Raw genomic sequence first — 17,118 nt, 5'->3', positions numbered from 1 at the left:
CGATCGAATCAAAATTATCCCCAAAAAATTGGCAAACCAGCAAATCTAATTTATCAAAAATTTGCTCATCTCTAATCAGGAATGCCATCCCGTGAGTAGTGTGCTTGTGCGGGCAGACTTTCTGGCCAGGCTTTCATTTTGATGAAGGTTATCTGAAATATTTCTGCTTTTGCGGTATAGAGAAAGCGCATAAACTGTTTATAAGAGGCAATACCAATAATATAAAATTCAACAGAGGGACATTCTGGATACTATATTTGAATATGAGATTCCCTCAACTATAAACAGACTTGTTATATACATATTAAAATACATGCCTTTCCTATTATCCATTTCTGATTTTCTATGCACTTTCCCTCCACGTTTTTCAGGTATTTCTCACAAGGGAAGGATCAATACTTTGTAGTTCAGGGTTTTGTTTTAAATGGCAGGTATGTGTCATATTGTACTATGACGTAAACAAGAGCTCACAAGTACTGTAACTCAAAAAGTTTAGGTCTGTTGTTTTACTGCTGTATCATTTAAAGGGGTTGTGCAGGCCATACACATTGATCATCAGGATAGGTCATCAATATCAGATCAATATCTAATATCAATATCCAATATATCAGATCGATTAGCTGATTGAAGAGGCAGTGCTCCATGAGTTACCACACTGTTCACTACACTCCTCATTGGACTATTGTCAATCTCATATAGATGACCTATCCTGACGAAAGGTCATAAATAGTGATGGACGAACATCGGCCCGGGAAGATTTGCGAACAACGTTCGCGATCAAATGCTTGTGGACCGCGCGTTCACATAGCGCCTATTGACTTTAATAACAGGCAAACCTGAAAAACCTTCAGGTCATATTTACAGCCACCAAATACAAACTATAAGTGCACAAATAGTCTCACAACATGGACATTGACAAAACCAGAGGGGGTTCATTGGCAAAATTTCCCACCAAAAAATATGTATTTTAATCAGGGTCCATTTTTATGCGTCCTTATTACCCCCGAATAATACAATTAAGTGGTCATTTATTATTTATAAATACGTCTATGTAAGGCGTATTTCTGACACAGATTGTAGTGCAAAGGTCCTTAGCACCGCAATGTGCATATTTTTCCCGCTCATGCCAGGTCTAAAAAAGGATGGCGTGGGCAGGGAAATGGATACAGTTATGGCCATCCAGTTATTGGATAACACCGCCATACATTGACCGGATAACATCTCTGTACAGTGACCGGATAACACTGCCATACCGTGACAGAATAAAAGGGCATAAGAGGGCACAGTACAGGGAAGGACTAGGGGCACTGCACAGGGTGTGGTAAGAAGGCACAATGCAGGGTATAAGGGGGCACAGTATGGGGTGGGGGGCACAGTCACATGACCCTGTGACATTAGAAAGTCCGTATAGTGAATGTGGTTCATACGCCACCATAATGAGAGGCAGAGGAGTGAGACAAAGGTGTGATTATGTGGCTAGAGATAAAAAAATAAAACTGTTGGCCAGTACAGCCCCAAAAATTAGGCAATATGCATTTACCTGACAGCAACGAACTTTGGATTCTATGGCTGGAAGTACATTAGGCGGTCACAGGATAAATATGTAACTGTCGGCCAGTACAGGCCCCAGAAACTAGGCATTTAGCTGTATATACATTCGGAAAGGCCCATTCTTTGCTATGGGTGGTGGGGGATATATGTGGGCTGACATGAGGAAATTCAATTACACATGGTCACCACAGGTGTTGAAGTCCTCCAAAATCCATGTCTCATTTATTTTTTTTAAATGTGAGTTAGTCCACACTGTCGTGAGCTAGCGAGAGTGCTTATTGGTCACGATCCCCCCCCTGCTGCGCTAGAGCATTAAGGTCCTCATTTGCACTAAATTGGAAGCGGTGGAGTGACCTGGCTCCTGCTTATCGCCCAGATGAATGTCGTCCTCGGTCTCCTCCCCCCAGCCACGCATAACACCAGGAATCCCCGAAAAGTTTAAAGCATGCTCTTCTTGCTCCTCCTCCTCCCCCTAGCCACATCCTCTACTGACTCCTCTTAAAACTCCTGCTAACTTCTCAGATGGAGTACCACCCCCTGGGAATTCATCCAGCATTGTGACTTCCTCGTCTTCCTGCTCCTGCTTCTCGATGGCTTGATCAATGACTCGACGTAATGCATGCTCCAGAAACAAGGCGTAAGGCACAATGTCACTGATGGCGCCCTGGCTGCAAATGACCAGTTTGGTGATGTCATTAAATAGCTGTAGAAGCCTGCATGGCACGGTGAAAATAAACCAAGCTCCCCAGAACCTATCCTGCCACTGAGTTTCTACAGGTAGTCATTAATGGCACGTTCCTGCTGAAGCAGCCTATCAATCATATACAAGGTGGAGTTCAAGCGCGTTGGGCAGTCACAAATCAGACGTCTGAAGGGAAAATTGTGTTACCGATGAACATCAGCAAGGTGAGCTATGGCCGTGTAAGATCTTCTAAAATGGCCAGAGATTTTCCTGGCCTGCCACAAGACGACCGCAGAGCTGAAAGCAGTGCAGGACCGGTGTGGCTTTTGGCTTCCAGGCAAAACAGCCGCAGCACAGCATGGCAACGTTTCACTGGAATGTCAAATAGGTTCTGGGGAGCTTGGGGGGGTGCAGCGGAAGAGGCGGTAGCAGTGGAAAAGGAGGAGTCAGCCGAGTAGGAGATGGAGAATGGAGTAGAAGGAGAAAAGGCAGGCCTGCATGCAATCCGTGGCGGTAACACCAAATCCACACGGGTTACATGCTAGACGGCCGTCAGAAGGTTCACCCAGTGCGCAGTAAAAGTTATGTACCTTCTCTGCCTGTGTTTGCTAGACCACATGTCTGTGGTCAGATGTATCTTGGAACTGACACTGTGAGATATATTAACTTGCCGCTGAACATGGCCATATAGTTCCCCTTCTGGGAGAAGTATTTTTTATTTCGGGGACCTTCCATTGAGGTGTGTCAATGGCCACAAATTTTCTAAAGGCCTCCGGGTCCACCAATTTATATGGCAGTAGTTGGCGGGCTAGCAATTCCGACAAGCCAGCTCGAACATTTGGACAATGGAAGCCTGCCTTGTGCCAGATGAACGCGACGACGGCACGGTGGAAGGTGGAGTGGAGGACAAATGGAAGGGGAGAGGAGAAGAAGAGGCAGGACGTGGTTCGCCGGGAGTGTGGCTTTGTGGCTTCTGACGGCATTGCTCCCATTGGGCTCAATGATGGGAGGTGCAGATGCCTTCTTAAGGCGATCAGTCCCTAGGTTAGTGTTGAGCTTACCGCGACTTATGCGTTGACTGCACAGGCTGCAGATAACAACATTATTATCAGCAGCTGACACGTTAAAAAAGGCCCACACTGCGGAGCCATGTGCCGGTGTCCTGGGAGCGCCAGATGTGACCGTCCATGGTGGATGTCTCGCTCCAGATACATTTGCAGTCTGCTTTTTGCCTCCTGTGCACTGCGAGTTCTGGCTGCTTCTCTTTTTACTACTCCCTATCTGCTGCTCCGTCTCCCCCTCTGAACTCCCCTCCTCTTCCTCTTTTGTGGGCACCCACGTGACGTCTATCGACACATCATCATCGTCACCTTCACCACCACTGACATTAGAGATCTTGGAGTAGGCAGCAACAGCGGGGACCACCCTCCTTGTGCTGATCTGGGAACTCTCGTCATGCCGCTGGGTGGCGGCTGTTGCTACCTCCTCTTCATCATCCGATGCCAAGAATGGTTGTGCATCGGTAAGGTCTGAGAATGGATGGGGAAATTATTCCTCTGACTCGAGTGGAGTTGCTATGGTGGTGGTGGTGGTGTCTTTGGGGGGGGGGTGCACACAGCAGAGAGTGAGGAGGGTGGAGATACAGAGCATGAGGAGTGTGCAGAAGTGGAAGGCTGTGTGAACCACTCAACCAACTCTGGTGCCCCCTTTGAAGTTATCGCACACGCCTTCTCCAATTTCCGACTTATGCTCTGACCTGGTGCACCTGCCCGACCACCACCATCCCAGGAATGGCCTGCCTTTTCCTCTGCCTGTCGTTTTTTAAATGGCCCTCTACCTAATTGCGTAGAGAAGAGCAGTATTTGTGGAAGAAGGTATATTGCAGCCATCAATCAGTATTTGGTGGAAAAATGTATATAGCAATAGCACCCCTCAATCAGTATTTTGTGAAAGAAGGTATATAGCCTCCCTCAATCAGTATTTGGCAGAAACTGGTATAAAGCACCCCTCAATCAGAATTTAGCGGAAACAGGTATATAGCACCTCTCAATCAGTATTTTGCGGAACCAGGTGTATTGCAGCCCTCAATCAGTATTTGGTGGAAGAAGGTATATAGCATCAGTATCTGGTGGAAACTGGTTTATAGCACCCTTCAATCAATATTTGACGGAAACAGGTATATGGCACCCCTCAATTAGTATTTTGTGGAACCAGGTGTCTTTGGGGGTGCACACAACAGGGAGTGAGGAGGGTGCAGATACAGAGCATGAGGAGTGTGCAGAAGTGGGAGGCTGAGTGAATCACTCAACCAACTCTGGTGCGCCCACTGAAGTTATCGCACACGCCTTCTCCAATTTCCGACTTATGCTCCGAACTGGTGCACCTGCCCGACCACTACCATCCCAGGAATGGCATGCCTTTTCCTCTGCCTGTCGTTTTATAAATGGCCCTCTACCTAAGTGCATAGAGAAGAGCAGTATTTGTGGAAGAAGGTATATTGCAGCCATCAATCAGTATTTGGTGGAAATATATATATAGCAATAGCACCCCTCAATCTGTATTTTGTGAAAGAAGGTATATAGCCTCCCTCAATCAGTATTTGGCGGAAACTGGTATAAAGCACCCCTCAATCAGAATTTAGCGGAAACAGGTATATAGCACCCCTCAATCCATATTTGGCGGAAACAGGTATATAGCACCTCTCAATCAGTATTTTGTGGAAGCAGGTGTATTGCAGCCCTCAATCAGTATTTGGTGGAAGAAGGAATATAGCATCAATAATTGGTGGAAACTGGTTTATAGCACCCTTCAATCAGTAATTGACGAAAACAGGTATATGGCACCCATCAATTAGTATTTTGTGGAACCAGGTGTATTGCAGCCCTCATTATTTGGTGGAAGAAGGTATATAGCAATAGCACCCCTCAATCAGTATTTTGAGGAAAAAAGTATATAGCAACCCTCAATCAGTATTTGACGGTAACAGGTATATGGCACCACTCAATCAGTACTTTTTGGAAGAAGGTATAAAGCAACCCTCAATCAGTATTTGGCAGAAACAGGTTTATAGCACCCCTCAATCAGAATTTGGCAGAAACATGTATATGGCACCCCTCAATCAGGATTTGGCGGAATCAGGTGTATCAAAGTCCTTAATCAGTATTTGGTGGAAGAAGGTATATAGCAATAGCACCCCTCAATCAATATTTTGTGGAAGAAGATATATGGCACCCCTCAATCAGTATTTGGCAGATACAGGTATATAGCAACCCTCAATCAGTATTTTGTGGAATAAGGTATATAGCTCCCCTCAATCAGTATTTTGTAAAAGAAGGTATATAGCACTCCACAATCAGTATTTGGCAGAAGCAGGTATACAGCACCCCTCAATCAGTATTTTGTGGAAGCGGGTGTATCGCAGGCCTCAATCAGTATTTGGTGGAATAAGGTATATATCAATAGCACCCCTCAGTCAGTATTTAGTCAAAGAAGGTATATGGCACCCCTCAATCAGAATTTGGTGGAAACTGGAATATAGCACCCCTCAATCTGTATTTTGTGGAAGCAGGTGTATCGCAGTACACAATCAGTAATTTGGTGGAAGAAGCTATATAGCAATAATACTGCTCAAAAAGTATTTTGTGGATGAAGGTATATAGCACCCCTCAATCAGTATTTGGTGGAAACTGTTATATAGCATGCCTCAATCAGTATTTGGCTAAATAAATGGTATATGGCACCCATCATTAGTATTATGTGGAACCAGGTGTATTGCAGCCCTCCATCAGTATTTGGTGGAAGAAGGTATATAACAATAGCACCCCTTAATCAGTATTTTGTGGAAGTATGTATATAGCACCCCTCAATCAGTATTTGGTGGAAACAGGTATATGGCACCCTTTAATCAGTATTTTGTGGAAGAAGGTATATAGCAGTACACAATCAGTGTTTGGTGGAAGAAGCTATATAGCAATAGCACTGCTCAATAAGTTTTTTGTGAATGAAGGTATATAGCACCCCTCAATCAGTATTTGGTGGAAACTGGTATATACGGTAGCACCCCTCAATTAGTATTGTGTGGAACCAGGTGTAGGAATAGGAACCAGGTGTATTGCAGCCCTCAATCAGTATTTGGTGGAAGAAGGTATATAGCAATAGCACCCCTCAATCAGTATTTTGTGGAAGAATGTATATAGCACCCCTCAATCAGTATTTGGTAGAAACAGGTATATGACACCCCTTAATTAATATTTTGTGGAAGAAGGTATATAGCCCCACTCAATCAGAATTTTGTGGAATAAGGTATATAACAATAGCACCCCTCATACAGTATTTTGTGGAAGAATGTATATAGCACCCCTCAATCAGTATTTGGTGGAAACAGGTATATGGCACCCCTCAATCAGTGTTTTGTGGAAGAAGGTTTATAGCACCACTCAATCAGAATTTGGCGGAAACAGGTATATGGCACCCATCAATCAGAATTTTGTTGAAGCAGGTGTATCGCAGCCCTCAATCAGTATTTGGTGGAATAAGGTATATAGAAATCATACCCCTCAGTCAGTATTTAGTGGTAGAAGGTATATGGCACCTCTCAATCAATATTTGGCTGAAACTGGTATATAGCACACCTCAATCAGGATTTATCAGAAACAGGTATATGGCACCCCTCAATCAGTATTTTGTGAAAAAAGGTATATAGCAACTCATCTCAGTATTTGGTGTAAACAGGCATATAGCACCCCTCAATCAGTATTTGGCGGAAACAGGTATATGGCACCCCTCAATTAGTATTTTGTGCAAGCAGGTGTATCACAGCCCTCAATCAGTATTTGGTGGAATAAGGTACATATCAATAGCACCCCTCAGTCAGTATTTAGTCGAAGAAGGTATATGGCACCCCTCATTCAGAATTTGGCGGAAACTGGTATATAGCACCCCTCAATAGATATTTTGTGGAAGCGGGTGTATCGCAGTACGCAATCAGTATTTGGTTGAAGACGCTATATAGCAATAGCACCCCTCAATAAGTATTTTGTGGACGAAGGAATATAGCACCCCTCAATCAGTATTTTGTGGAAGAAGGTATATAGCACCACTCAATCAGTATTTGTCGGAAAAAGGTTTATAGCACCCCTCAATCAGAATTTGCCGGAACAGGTATATGGCACCCACAATCAGTATTTTGTGGAAGCAGGAGTATCACAGCCCTCAATCAGTATTTGGTGGAATATGGTATATAGCAATAGCACCCCTCAGTGAGTATTTAGTAGAAGAAGGTATATGGCACCCCTCAATCAGTATCTGGCTGAAACAGGTATATAGCACCCCTCAATCAGAATTTGGCGGAAACAGGTATATGGCACCGCTCAATCAGTATTTTGTGGAAGAAGATATATAGCACCCCTCAATCAGTATTAGGTGCAAACAGGTGTAAAGCACTCCTCAATCTGAATTTGGCGTAAACAGGTATATGGCACCCCTCAATCAGGATTTGGCGGAAGAAGGTATATAGCAATAGCACCCCTCAATTAGTATTTTGTGGAAGAAGGTATATGCAACCCTCAATCAGTATTTGGCAAAAACAGGTATATAGCACCCCTCAATCCGTATTTGTCAGAAACAGGTATATGGCACCCCTCATTCAGAATTTGGCGGAAACTGGTATATAGCACCCCTCAATCGATATTTTGTGGAAGCGGGTGTATCGCAGTACGCAATCAGTACTTGGTTGAAGACGCTATATAGCAATAGCACCCCTCAATAAGTATTTTGTGGACGAAGGAATATAGCACCCCTCAATCAGTATTTTGTGGAAGAAGGTATATAGCACCACTCAATCAGTATTTGTCGGAAAAAGGTTTATAGCACCCCTCAATCAGAATTTGCCGGAACAGGTATATGGCACCCACAATCAGTATTTTGTGGAAGCAGGAGTATCACAGCCCTCAATCAGTATTTGGTGGAATATGGTATATAGCAATAGCACCCCTCAGTGAGTATTTAGTAGAAGAAGGTATATGGCACCCCTCAATCAGTATCTGGCTGAAACAGGTATATAGCACCCCTCAATCAGAATTTGGCGGAAACAGGTATATGGCACCGCTCAATCAGTATTTTGTGGAAGAAGATATATAGCACCCCTCAATCAGTATTAGGTGCAAACAGGTGTATAGCACCCCTCAATCTGAATTTGGCGTAAACAGGTATATGGCACCCCTCAATCAGGATTTGGCGGAAGAAGGTATATAGCAATAGCACCCCTCAATTAGTATTTTGTGGAAGAAGGTATATGCAACCCTCAATCAGTATTTGGCAAAAACAGGTATATGGCACCCCTCAGTCAGTATTTTGTAGAAGCAGGTGTATCGCAGCCCACAATCAGTATTTGGTGGAAGAAGGTATATAGCACCCCTCAATCAGTATTTGGTAGAAACAAGTATATAGCGCCCCTCAATCAGAATTTTGTGGAATAAGGTATATAGCACCCCTCAATCAGTATTTGGTGGAAACAGGTATATGGCACCCCTCAATCAGTATTTGGTGGAAGAAGGTATATAGTACTCCTAAATCAGTATTTGGTGGAAAGAGGTATATAGCACCCCTCAATCAGAATTTGGCGGAAACAGGTATATGGCACCCCTCAATCAGTATTTTGTGGAAGCAGGTGTATCGCAGCTCTCAATCAGTATTTGGTGGAAGAAGGTATATAGCAATCGCACCCCTCAATCAATATTTTGTGGAAGAAGTTATATAGCACCCCTCAATCAGTTTTTGGAGTAAACTGTTATATAGCACCCTTTAATCAGTATTTGGCAGAAGCAGGTATATATCAACCCTCAATCAGGATTTTGTGGAAGAAGGTATATGGTACCCCTCAATCAGTATTTGGCAGAAACAGGTATATAGCACACCTCAATCAGGATTTGGCAGAAACAGGTACATGGCACCCCTTAATCAGTATTTTGTGGAGTAGGTGTATCACAGCCCTTAATCAGCATTTGGTGGAAGAAGGTATATAGCACCCCTGAATCAGTATTTGACAGAAACAGTATATAGCACACCTCAATCAGTATTTGGCGGAAGCAGATATATGGCACCCCTCAATCAGTATTTTGTGGAACCAGGTGTATTGCAGCCCTCAATCAGTATTTGGTGGAAGAAGGTATAGAGTAATAGCACTCCTTAATCAGTATTTGGTGGAAGAAGTTATATAGCACCCTTCAATCAGTATTTGGTGGAAACAGGTATATAGCACCCCTTAATCAGGATTTTGTAGAAGAAGGTATATCGCAGCCCTAAAGAAGTTTTTTGGGGGGCAAAAGGCATATCATATCCGTTGCAATTAGTTACTCCAATAGTGTTTGTCCCTCTATCTAGCTGTGGTATCGCAGCACAACCACACACAACTGCTGCAAAAATACTAATACACTATAATAAAATTTCTATGTTAGAAAGTATATTATAAGTATATCAAACCCCTCTATATCACACCTATCAATAGCACACCGATACCAGTCATTAAAAGGACTTTTGTGGCCCTATTAGCTAGCGTTTGGTGTCCCTAACTGTCCCTGCTCTCCCTACACTTGCAAAACACATAATGTAAAATGGCTGCCTTATTGGGTTCTGTTATAGGGTTGGAGGTGTGTCCATGTGCTTAAACATCTAAATTGGCTGTCCTGTCCCACCTGATGGATGTGTCACCCTGAAGGTGGGAATATTTATACACCGTAAACCTAGGCCCTAGTAAGCCTGAGAAGCCCTAAGATTAGTGACAGGGTCTGATATTACTGGTTCCTTCCCAGATGAACGAACCAGTATCTCCCTGAGGCCTTGTAAACAATGAGCAAATGGGAGCAACAAAATACCAAGAGAAGTGCACTTATCTTCAATAGAAAATGGATGAGCAGGAACTCAGATGAAGACCACACACCAGTTCTTCCAACTCAAGGCAAAGAATATCAACTGCATGGTAAGACGTGTGAGTCGAGACTAAATAGAGGAGCAGTAATGACCACAAGCTACTAGCTATTCCTAAGACGAGAGGTATGGTCATTACCAACAACAACACTGCAACAAGTGAAAACAGATAGGCTGTCAGATGATATACCTAATGTGCAGCCAGTCTCTCAGATCCTCTAACCTCTGTCACTGGAGGGACCATGACAATAACAGAATCATACTATGTTGATGCTTCTTGTTCAAAAAGCTCCTTCTTGTTCGAAGCATAACTGACAAGTGCTATACGGTATACGAAAGCAGGGTAAGAATCTGGTACACTTTCAGTAGTTACTGTTATATGAAAAATGGATATATGAAATAAGTATTTTGACATGTGACAACTGTTTTCTTGTGATAGTGTGTCCATGTTTATTCAAAGCAATGGTTCTGTGTGAAAAGCCATATAAAATGGGTTTTATGTGAAAGAACTTCTCTGAGCTTCATATAGTGTAACCATTAATTCCATCAAACATATATGGGGTGAACTGGAACTGAAATTTCAATGACTTCTTTTTGTGCCAAAATTCCAAGACATTCCTGGAAAGGGAAAGCTATCCTGCAGCAAAATGGGTACCATGTGATGGTAGCAATGTAAAGGATGACACAGGTTACTGTATGTAGATTTATATTCTATTATAACAGAATTATTTGTCTTTACTTGAGATGTAAAATTATTTATGCTTCAGCCATAGCACAATAATGCAGACTAGGAGGATTAGGAAGCGTATGCTGCTGTAGGCTTGACATTGATAGAACTCTTGTTTACCAGGTCCACTAATCTGCTGTAGAGTCTGTTTACTTATTAAATGTGCTCTAAATTATATTTGTATTGTGGAATTTACCTAATGTACTGGACTACAGGAGAGCTCTCTAAGTACTTTGTGATTCAAGGAGCAGCTGTCTATGTTAAATCTAAAGTTAATACACCATATGTTTTTTAATCCACAATCAAATTGTCTTTGTTTTTGACTGTGTAGTTTGTCAACGTGTATAGTGATCAGGTGCAAATATCTAATTATACTTGGTAAAATAAATCAAAATGAGAACAGTCCTAGGCACCTTGTCTCTCAGTCTGGTATGTTCTAGCTGTCCTTCTAAACTTGTTGACATTAAGTTTTAATACACACATATATATATAAGATCAAATGTACCACAGAGGCATAGCATACAGCTGCTAAGAGCCTTTGGACAGGGCTATCCCATCACTTTTAACACTAGGTGGTGAAAACATGTGTCTTATGATCATTTAAAAGATAGAGAGGAGGGCACTAAGTCCTTTGAATCACTGCAGAAAATGCACCAAAATGAAACGCAACTGACAATACTTCCTAATTCCTCTAGCATTGCTCAGACCCTGTTCACACACCACAGGCGTTTTAGTGGTAAGGCCCCATGCGTGCTGAGACACCGTGACGTGGTGCATGAGGGACTCCTGACTGGAAGATATTGGCAAAGTTCTCAGCTTTTAACATCGGCTTGAGGAATTAGCTAGTATTGTCAGTTGCGCATAATTTTGGTGCATTTTCTGCAGTGATTTGTGTGTATATAAATTTTTTCATCTGCACGATGTATCATTTTGTGTAAGATGTCCTTGTGGTGCATGCGGTCCGCACCGGCATCCTCCATTGTATGCATTTTTTGCTGGGGATTGCTGTTGTCTGCGGACCACATGCGGGGAAATTGCTCACCCGGTTATAGACACGCTACGGTGTCTGGGTTTGAAGCATTTCCACCCGTTTAGGCCACTTTTTTCAGTGAGTTTTTTTTTTACTAAGTCCTTTGGAGCAAAATCTAAAACCTGGTGCATTAATAGCCATACACACACACACATAACAATTGGTCATAAATAGTGTTGGTCGAGCACCAAAGTGCTCGGGTGCTTGAGTAGAACACCTCGGGATGCTCGAGTGCTTGGTAAACAATGGAAGTCAATGGGAGAACCTGAGCATTAAACCAGGCACCCCCTGCTCTTAAGAGGGGAGGGTGTCAGGTTCATAGTAAAAGGTCAGAAATTGTTGGTAACACCACTGAAATGGTTCGGGAACAGCATGTGGTGGATGTCTGGATGCATCTTGGAATCCCAGGTTGCTGCTGGGAACTATGTTGTTAAAGTGGTACGCCATGACTAACAATAAGATAAAATCTATTTTAGAGGAAAAATTGTTAGGAAATATTCTTTCCTGTATATTTACTTGCATATAAAGTGCAAGTGCTGCCAAAAATTACAAGGAAGAGGCACTCCGATACAACCTGTAGGACGCTGACACGGTCTGCTAAGTATTAATTCACCATCTTCCAAAATGTTTCCCTCCTTGTGACACTAAGCCACACATCAGGTTGAGGATACTGGTGGGGTGTCATAAAACTGTCCAAGGCCTTGGAGAGTCTTGCCCTGTAACTTTTGCAACTGCTGTGTGCTCCCTTCATCTCTCCTCATCGGTTGGCCAAGGAACTACGTACTCTGTAGCCAGCGTTGTCAGCTGGAAATTTTGGGAGCAATTCTTTCACAAGGACATTCTGGTATTACACCATTTTGCTCATCCTCTCCACCACAGGAATGAGAGATGAGTTCTCTTTGTAGCGAGGGTCGAGAAGGGTGAACAACCATTAATCGTGTTGGCCAAAATGCGCACAACGCGAGGGTCACGGTAAAGGCAGCCTAACAAAGTCAGCCATGTGTGCCAGAGTCCCAACCAACAAGACTTCACTGTCCTCATCAGGAGGATGACTCTCAATCTCCTAATCCTCTTCCTCCTCTTCTACCCATCCAAGCTGAGCAGATAGAATAAAACTTCCATGGGTACTACCCTCTGTAGCGGAGGCAACCGTCTCCTGCTCCTCCTCCTCCTCATCATCCAATTTGCGCTGAGAAGGCGAACTGAGGTTGGCCTTGCTATTACCCTGTGAACTTTCTTCCCCCATTTCCACCTCTTCCACATGCAAAATGTCCTGCTTAATTGTGAGCAGTGAGCATTTGAGTAGACACAGAAGTGGGATGGTTATGCTGATAATAGCGTTATAGTCGCTCACCATCTGTGTTGATTACTCAAAGTTGCGTAAAACCTCACAGAGGTCAGACATCAATGCCCACTTGTCGCTTGTGAAGAGCAGAAGCCGACTGAAAAGGTGACGACCATGCTATAGCTGATATTCAACTACTGTCCTTTGCTGCTCAAAAAGCGTGGCCAACATGTGGAACGTGGAGTTCCAGTGCATGCTCTCGTCGCACAACAGTCAGTGAGCTGGCAATTGCAAGCGCTGCTGCAGCGTTGCCAGACCGGCGCAAGCTGTCGATGACTTGCGGAAATGGGCACAAACGCTGCTGCAACTTCACGAGTAGCTCAGGCAAATTGGGGTAGGTTTTGAGAAAGTGCTGAACCACTAAGTTGAACACTTGGGCTATGCATGGTATGTGTGTGAGCTTGCCGAGCTCCAAAGCTGCCACCAAGTTAAATAGTTACATAATTACATAGTTAATATGGTTGAAAAAAGACAAACGTCCATCAAGTTCAACCAAGGGATAGGTGGGGACGCAAATACCAGAAGGAAGTGAGACTCCGATTTCTACATGTTTTCATAAGCATTTATGTTTTTTTATCTTTAAGAATTTGTCTAAACCCTTTTTGAAACTGTCCACTGTTCCTGCTGTGACCACGTCCTGAGGAAGTCTATTCCACAAATTCACAGTTCTTACAGTAAAGAAGCTTTGACGCTTCTAGAGACTGAACTTTTTATTCTTCAGTCGGAGGCAGTGCCCCCTTGTCTTTTGAGCACATTTTACTTGGAACAGCTTTTCAACGTATTTTTTGTATGGCTCATTCATATACAGGTTAATCATGTCCCCCCTTAGACGTCTCTTCTTAAGACTAAATAAATTCAATTATTTCAATCTTTTTTCATAACTAAGACCCTCCATGCCCCTTATCATTTTAGTCGCTCTACTCTGTACTTTTTTCAGCAGCAGTGCATCCTTTCTATGTACTGGTGCCCAGAAATGAACTGAAATGAAATGAGTATTCAAGATGAGGCTGCACCAGCGCTTTGTAAAGTGGTAGTATTAAATCCCTGCCCTGCGAGTCCATGCCTCGTTTAATGCATGACAATATCCTAGTGGCCTTAGAAGCAGCTGATTGACATTGTGTGCTGTAGTTTAATCTACCATCCACAAGTACACCCAAATCATTCTCTATAAGTGACTCTCCCAGTGCTACATCACTTATGACATATGAAGCACAGAGATTATTACTACCAAGATGCATAACTTTACATTTGTCCACATTGAACCTCATTTGCCAAGTTGATGCCCAATCACTCAGAGTGTTCAAGTTTGTAGTTTGTGGACATCTTCCAAAGACCATACAGTTCTACACAGCTTAGTGTCATCTGCAAAAATAGATAATGTGCTATTAATCCCGTCCTCAATATCATAAAACAAAAATAATAATAATAATAATAATAATAATAAAGGGCCCAGCACTGAACCTTGGGGTATACCACTTATAACCTGGGACCATTCTGAATAGGAATAATTGACCACAACTCTCTGGACATGGTCCTTCAGACAGATTTCAATTCAATTACAAACTAAACTTTCCAAGCCAATATACCTTACTTTACTTATTAAGCGTCTATGTGGGACAGTATCAAAAGCCTTTGTAAAATCCAGAAACACTACATCCATCGCCGCCTCTCTGTCCAGGCTACTATTCACCTCCTCATAAAAACAAAGGTTAGTCTGACAACTTCTGTCCTTGGTAAAGCCATGCTGATTATCACTTATAATATTATTTATAGTCGCATACTACTGTATATAGTCCCTTAAGATTCCTTCAAACATTTTACCCACAACAGAAGTTAAACTAATGGGTCTATAATTACCTGTGGAGGACCTTGATTCTTTTTTGAATATGGGCACCATGTTTGCCTTGCGCCAATCACTTGGCAGTGTACCAGTCCCTAGAGAATCCTTAAAAATTATAAACAGGGGCACAGCAATGACTGAACAGAGCTTTTTAAGCACTCTTGGGTGTAATCCATCTGGACCCTGAGTTTTGTTCACATTTACCCTATTTAACTTCTCTTGGACCATATCTACAGTTAGCCAATTGAGTATATCACTGGATGTACTAACAACTCCAAGCCCCACAGATATCAACTCCTTTCTCTTCTTTTGTATACACAGAGCTAAAAAACCTATTGAAGAACTCTGCCTTTTGCTTATCTTTGGTGACTACCCTCCTTCCTTTTACCATTATTTAGGGACCTACCTGCTCAGACCTAGGTTTATATAGCATTTATATATATATAAAAATATAACTTTTGGGATTTGTTTTGCTTTATTTTGCTACCTGCTGTTCATTGTGTATCTTTGCTAATTTTATCTCCTTTTTGTAGATTTTATTAAGTCCTTTGTAATCTTGAAATGCTACAGCTGACCCCTCAGATTTGTATTTTTAAATGCCCTCTTTTTGTCTTTTATTGCTCTTTTTACAGTAGCTGTAAGCCATGGGGGGTTTATTTTTAGCTGTTTATACTTGTTACCTAAAGGGATAAAAATGTTAGTGCAATTACTCACTGTGAATTTGAAGCTTTCCCATTTATCCTCTGTATTATTATGTGACAGTAGCTGCTCCCAGTCTATGCCCTGAAATGATGCCCTCAGCCCAGGGAAATTAGCCTTTTTGAAATTCAGTGTCTTTGCTCTGTCTGACAGAGTTTGCTTTTTATAGTTTAGGGGGAATATAATTATATTGTGGTCACTATTACCTAGTGTTTCTCGAACAGTAACATTACCAATAAGCTCTGCATCATTAGAAATTACCAGATCCAACAGAGCATCACCCGTAGTGTGAGCTTCTACAAACTGGCCCATAAAGTGGTCCTGCAGCAAGTTGAGGAATTTTCTCCCCTTTGCAGTTGAGGCAGAACCATGACCCCAGTCAATGTCTGGGAAGTCAAAATCTCCCATTATGCTTTCCGCCATACTGCAGACCCGGCACCATGGTGCACATGAACGTGCTCGCCGATGCCCTCAAAAGCATCAACAATGCAGAGAAACGTGGTAAGCGGCAGGTTCTCATCAGAACGTTCTCAAAAGTGATTGTGCGATTCCTGACAGTGATGATGAAGCACGGTTACATCGGAGAATTTGAAATTATTGATGATCACAGGGCCGGAAATATAGTTGTCAATCTCACACGCAGACTAAACAAGTGTGGCGTCATCAGCCCCAAATTTGATGTGCAGCTGAAGGATCTGGAGAAGTGGCAGAAGTACCTCCTGCCTTCACGTCAGTTTGGGTACATTGTGCTTACCACTTTAGCTGGCATCATGGACCATGAGGAAGCAAGGCAAAAACACACAGGGGGCAAAATCCTAGGATTCTTTTTTCTAAATGTACAAAACAGGCAGGAAAATAAACTGTTATCAAAAAAATAATAAAAAAAATCTCCCATTATGACTACTGTACCAGCCTGTGCCGCCTGCTCTATTTGGTTATACAGTTGTGTTTCTATCTCTTCTGTGATGTTAGTGGGTCTATATATTACACCAAGTATTATTTGTTCAGTGTTTATATCCCTTTGAACTTCCACTCATAAGGTTTCCACATCCCCAACATCCTTACCAACAATTGCCTCTTTCATACCTGTCTTCAGATCACTCCTCACATACAGGCACACACCACCACCTTTTCTGTTGACCCAGTCTTTCCTAAACAGTGTAAAACCCTCAATATTAACAGCCTAGTCATGCGAAGAGTCTAGCCATGTCTCAGCCACACCAACTACCTTTATGTGTTTATCTAGTACCATAGCCTCCAGCTCCCCCATTTTGCTAGCTAGACTTCTGGCATTTGTGAAAGGACATATTAAATTACTATT

General features: G+C 42.6%; 2 protein-coding genes across 2 annotated transcripts in view; one reads left to right on the top strand and one right to left on the bottom strand.

The window, feature by feature from the left end:
* Nucleotides 1-17,118, bottom strand: part of NRG3 (neuregulin 3) — a 1,217,439-nt gene that overhangs the window by 188,804 nt on the left and 1,011,517 nt on the right. The window lies entirely within an intron of this gene.
* On the top strand, nt 16,219-16,675 carry LOC122941087 (40S ribosomal protein S15a-like). The gene has a single exon (XM_044298082.1). The coding sequence runs from the start codon at nt 16,238-16,240 to the stop codon at nt 16,673-16,675; it is 438 nt and encodes a 145-aa protein (XP_044154017.1). The 5' UTR covers nt 16,219-16,237.

This window comes from Bufo gargarizans, chromosome 6 (assembly GCF_014858855.1).
Source record: "Bufo gargarizans isolate SCDJY-AF-19 chromosome 6, ASM1485885v1, whole genome shotgun sequence".
In the NCBI taxonomy this organism is placed as follows: Eukaryota; Metazoa; Chordata; class Amphibia; order Anura; family Bufonidae; genus Bufo; species Bufo gargarizans.
Note: the sequence above shows the minus strand (reverse complement) of the source record. Positions and strands in the feature narration are given on the sequence as shown.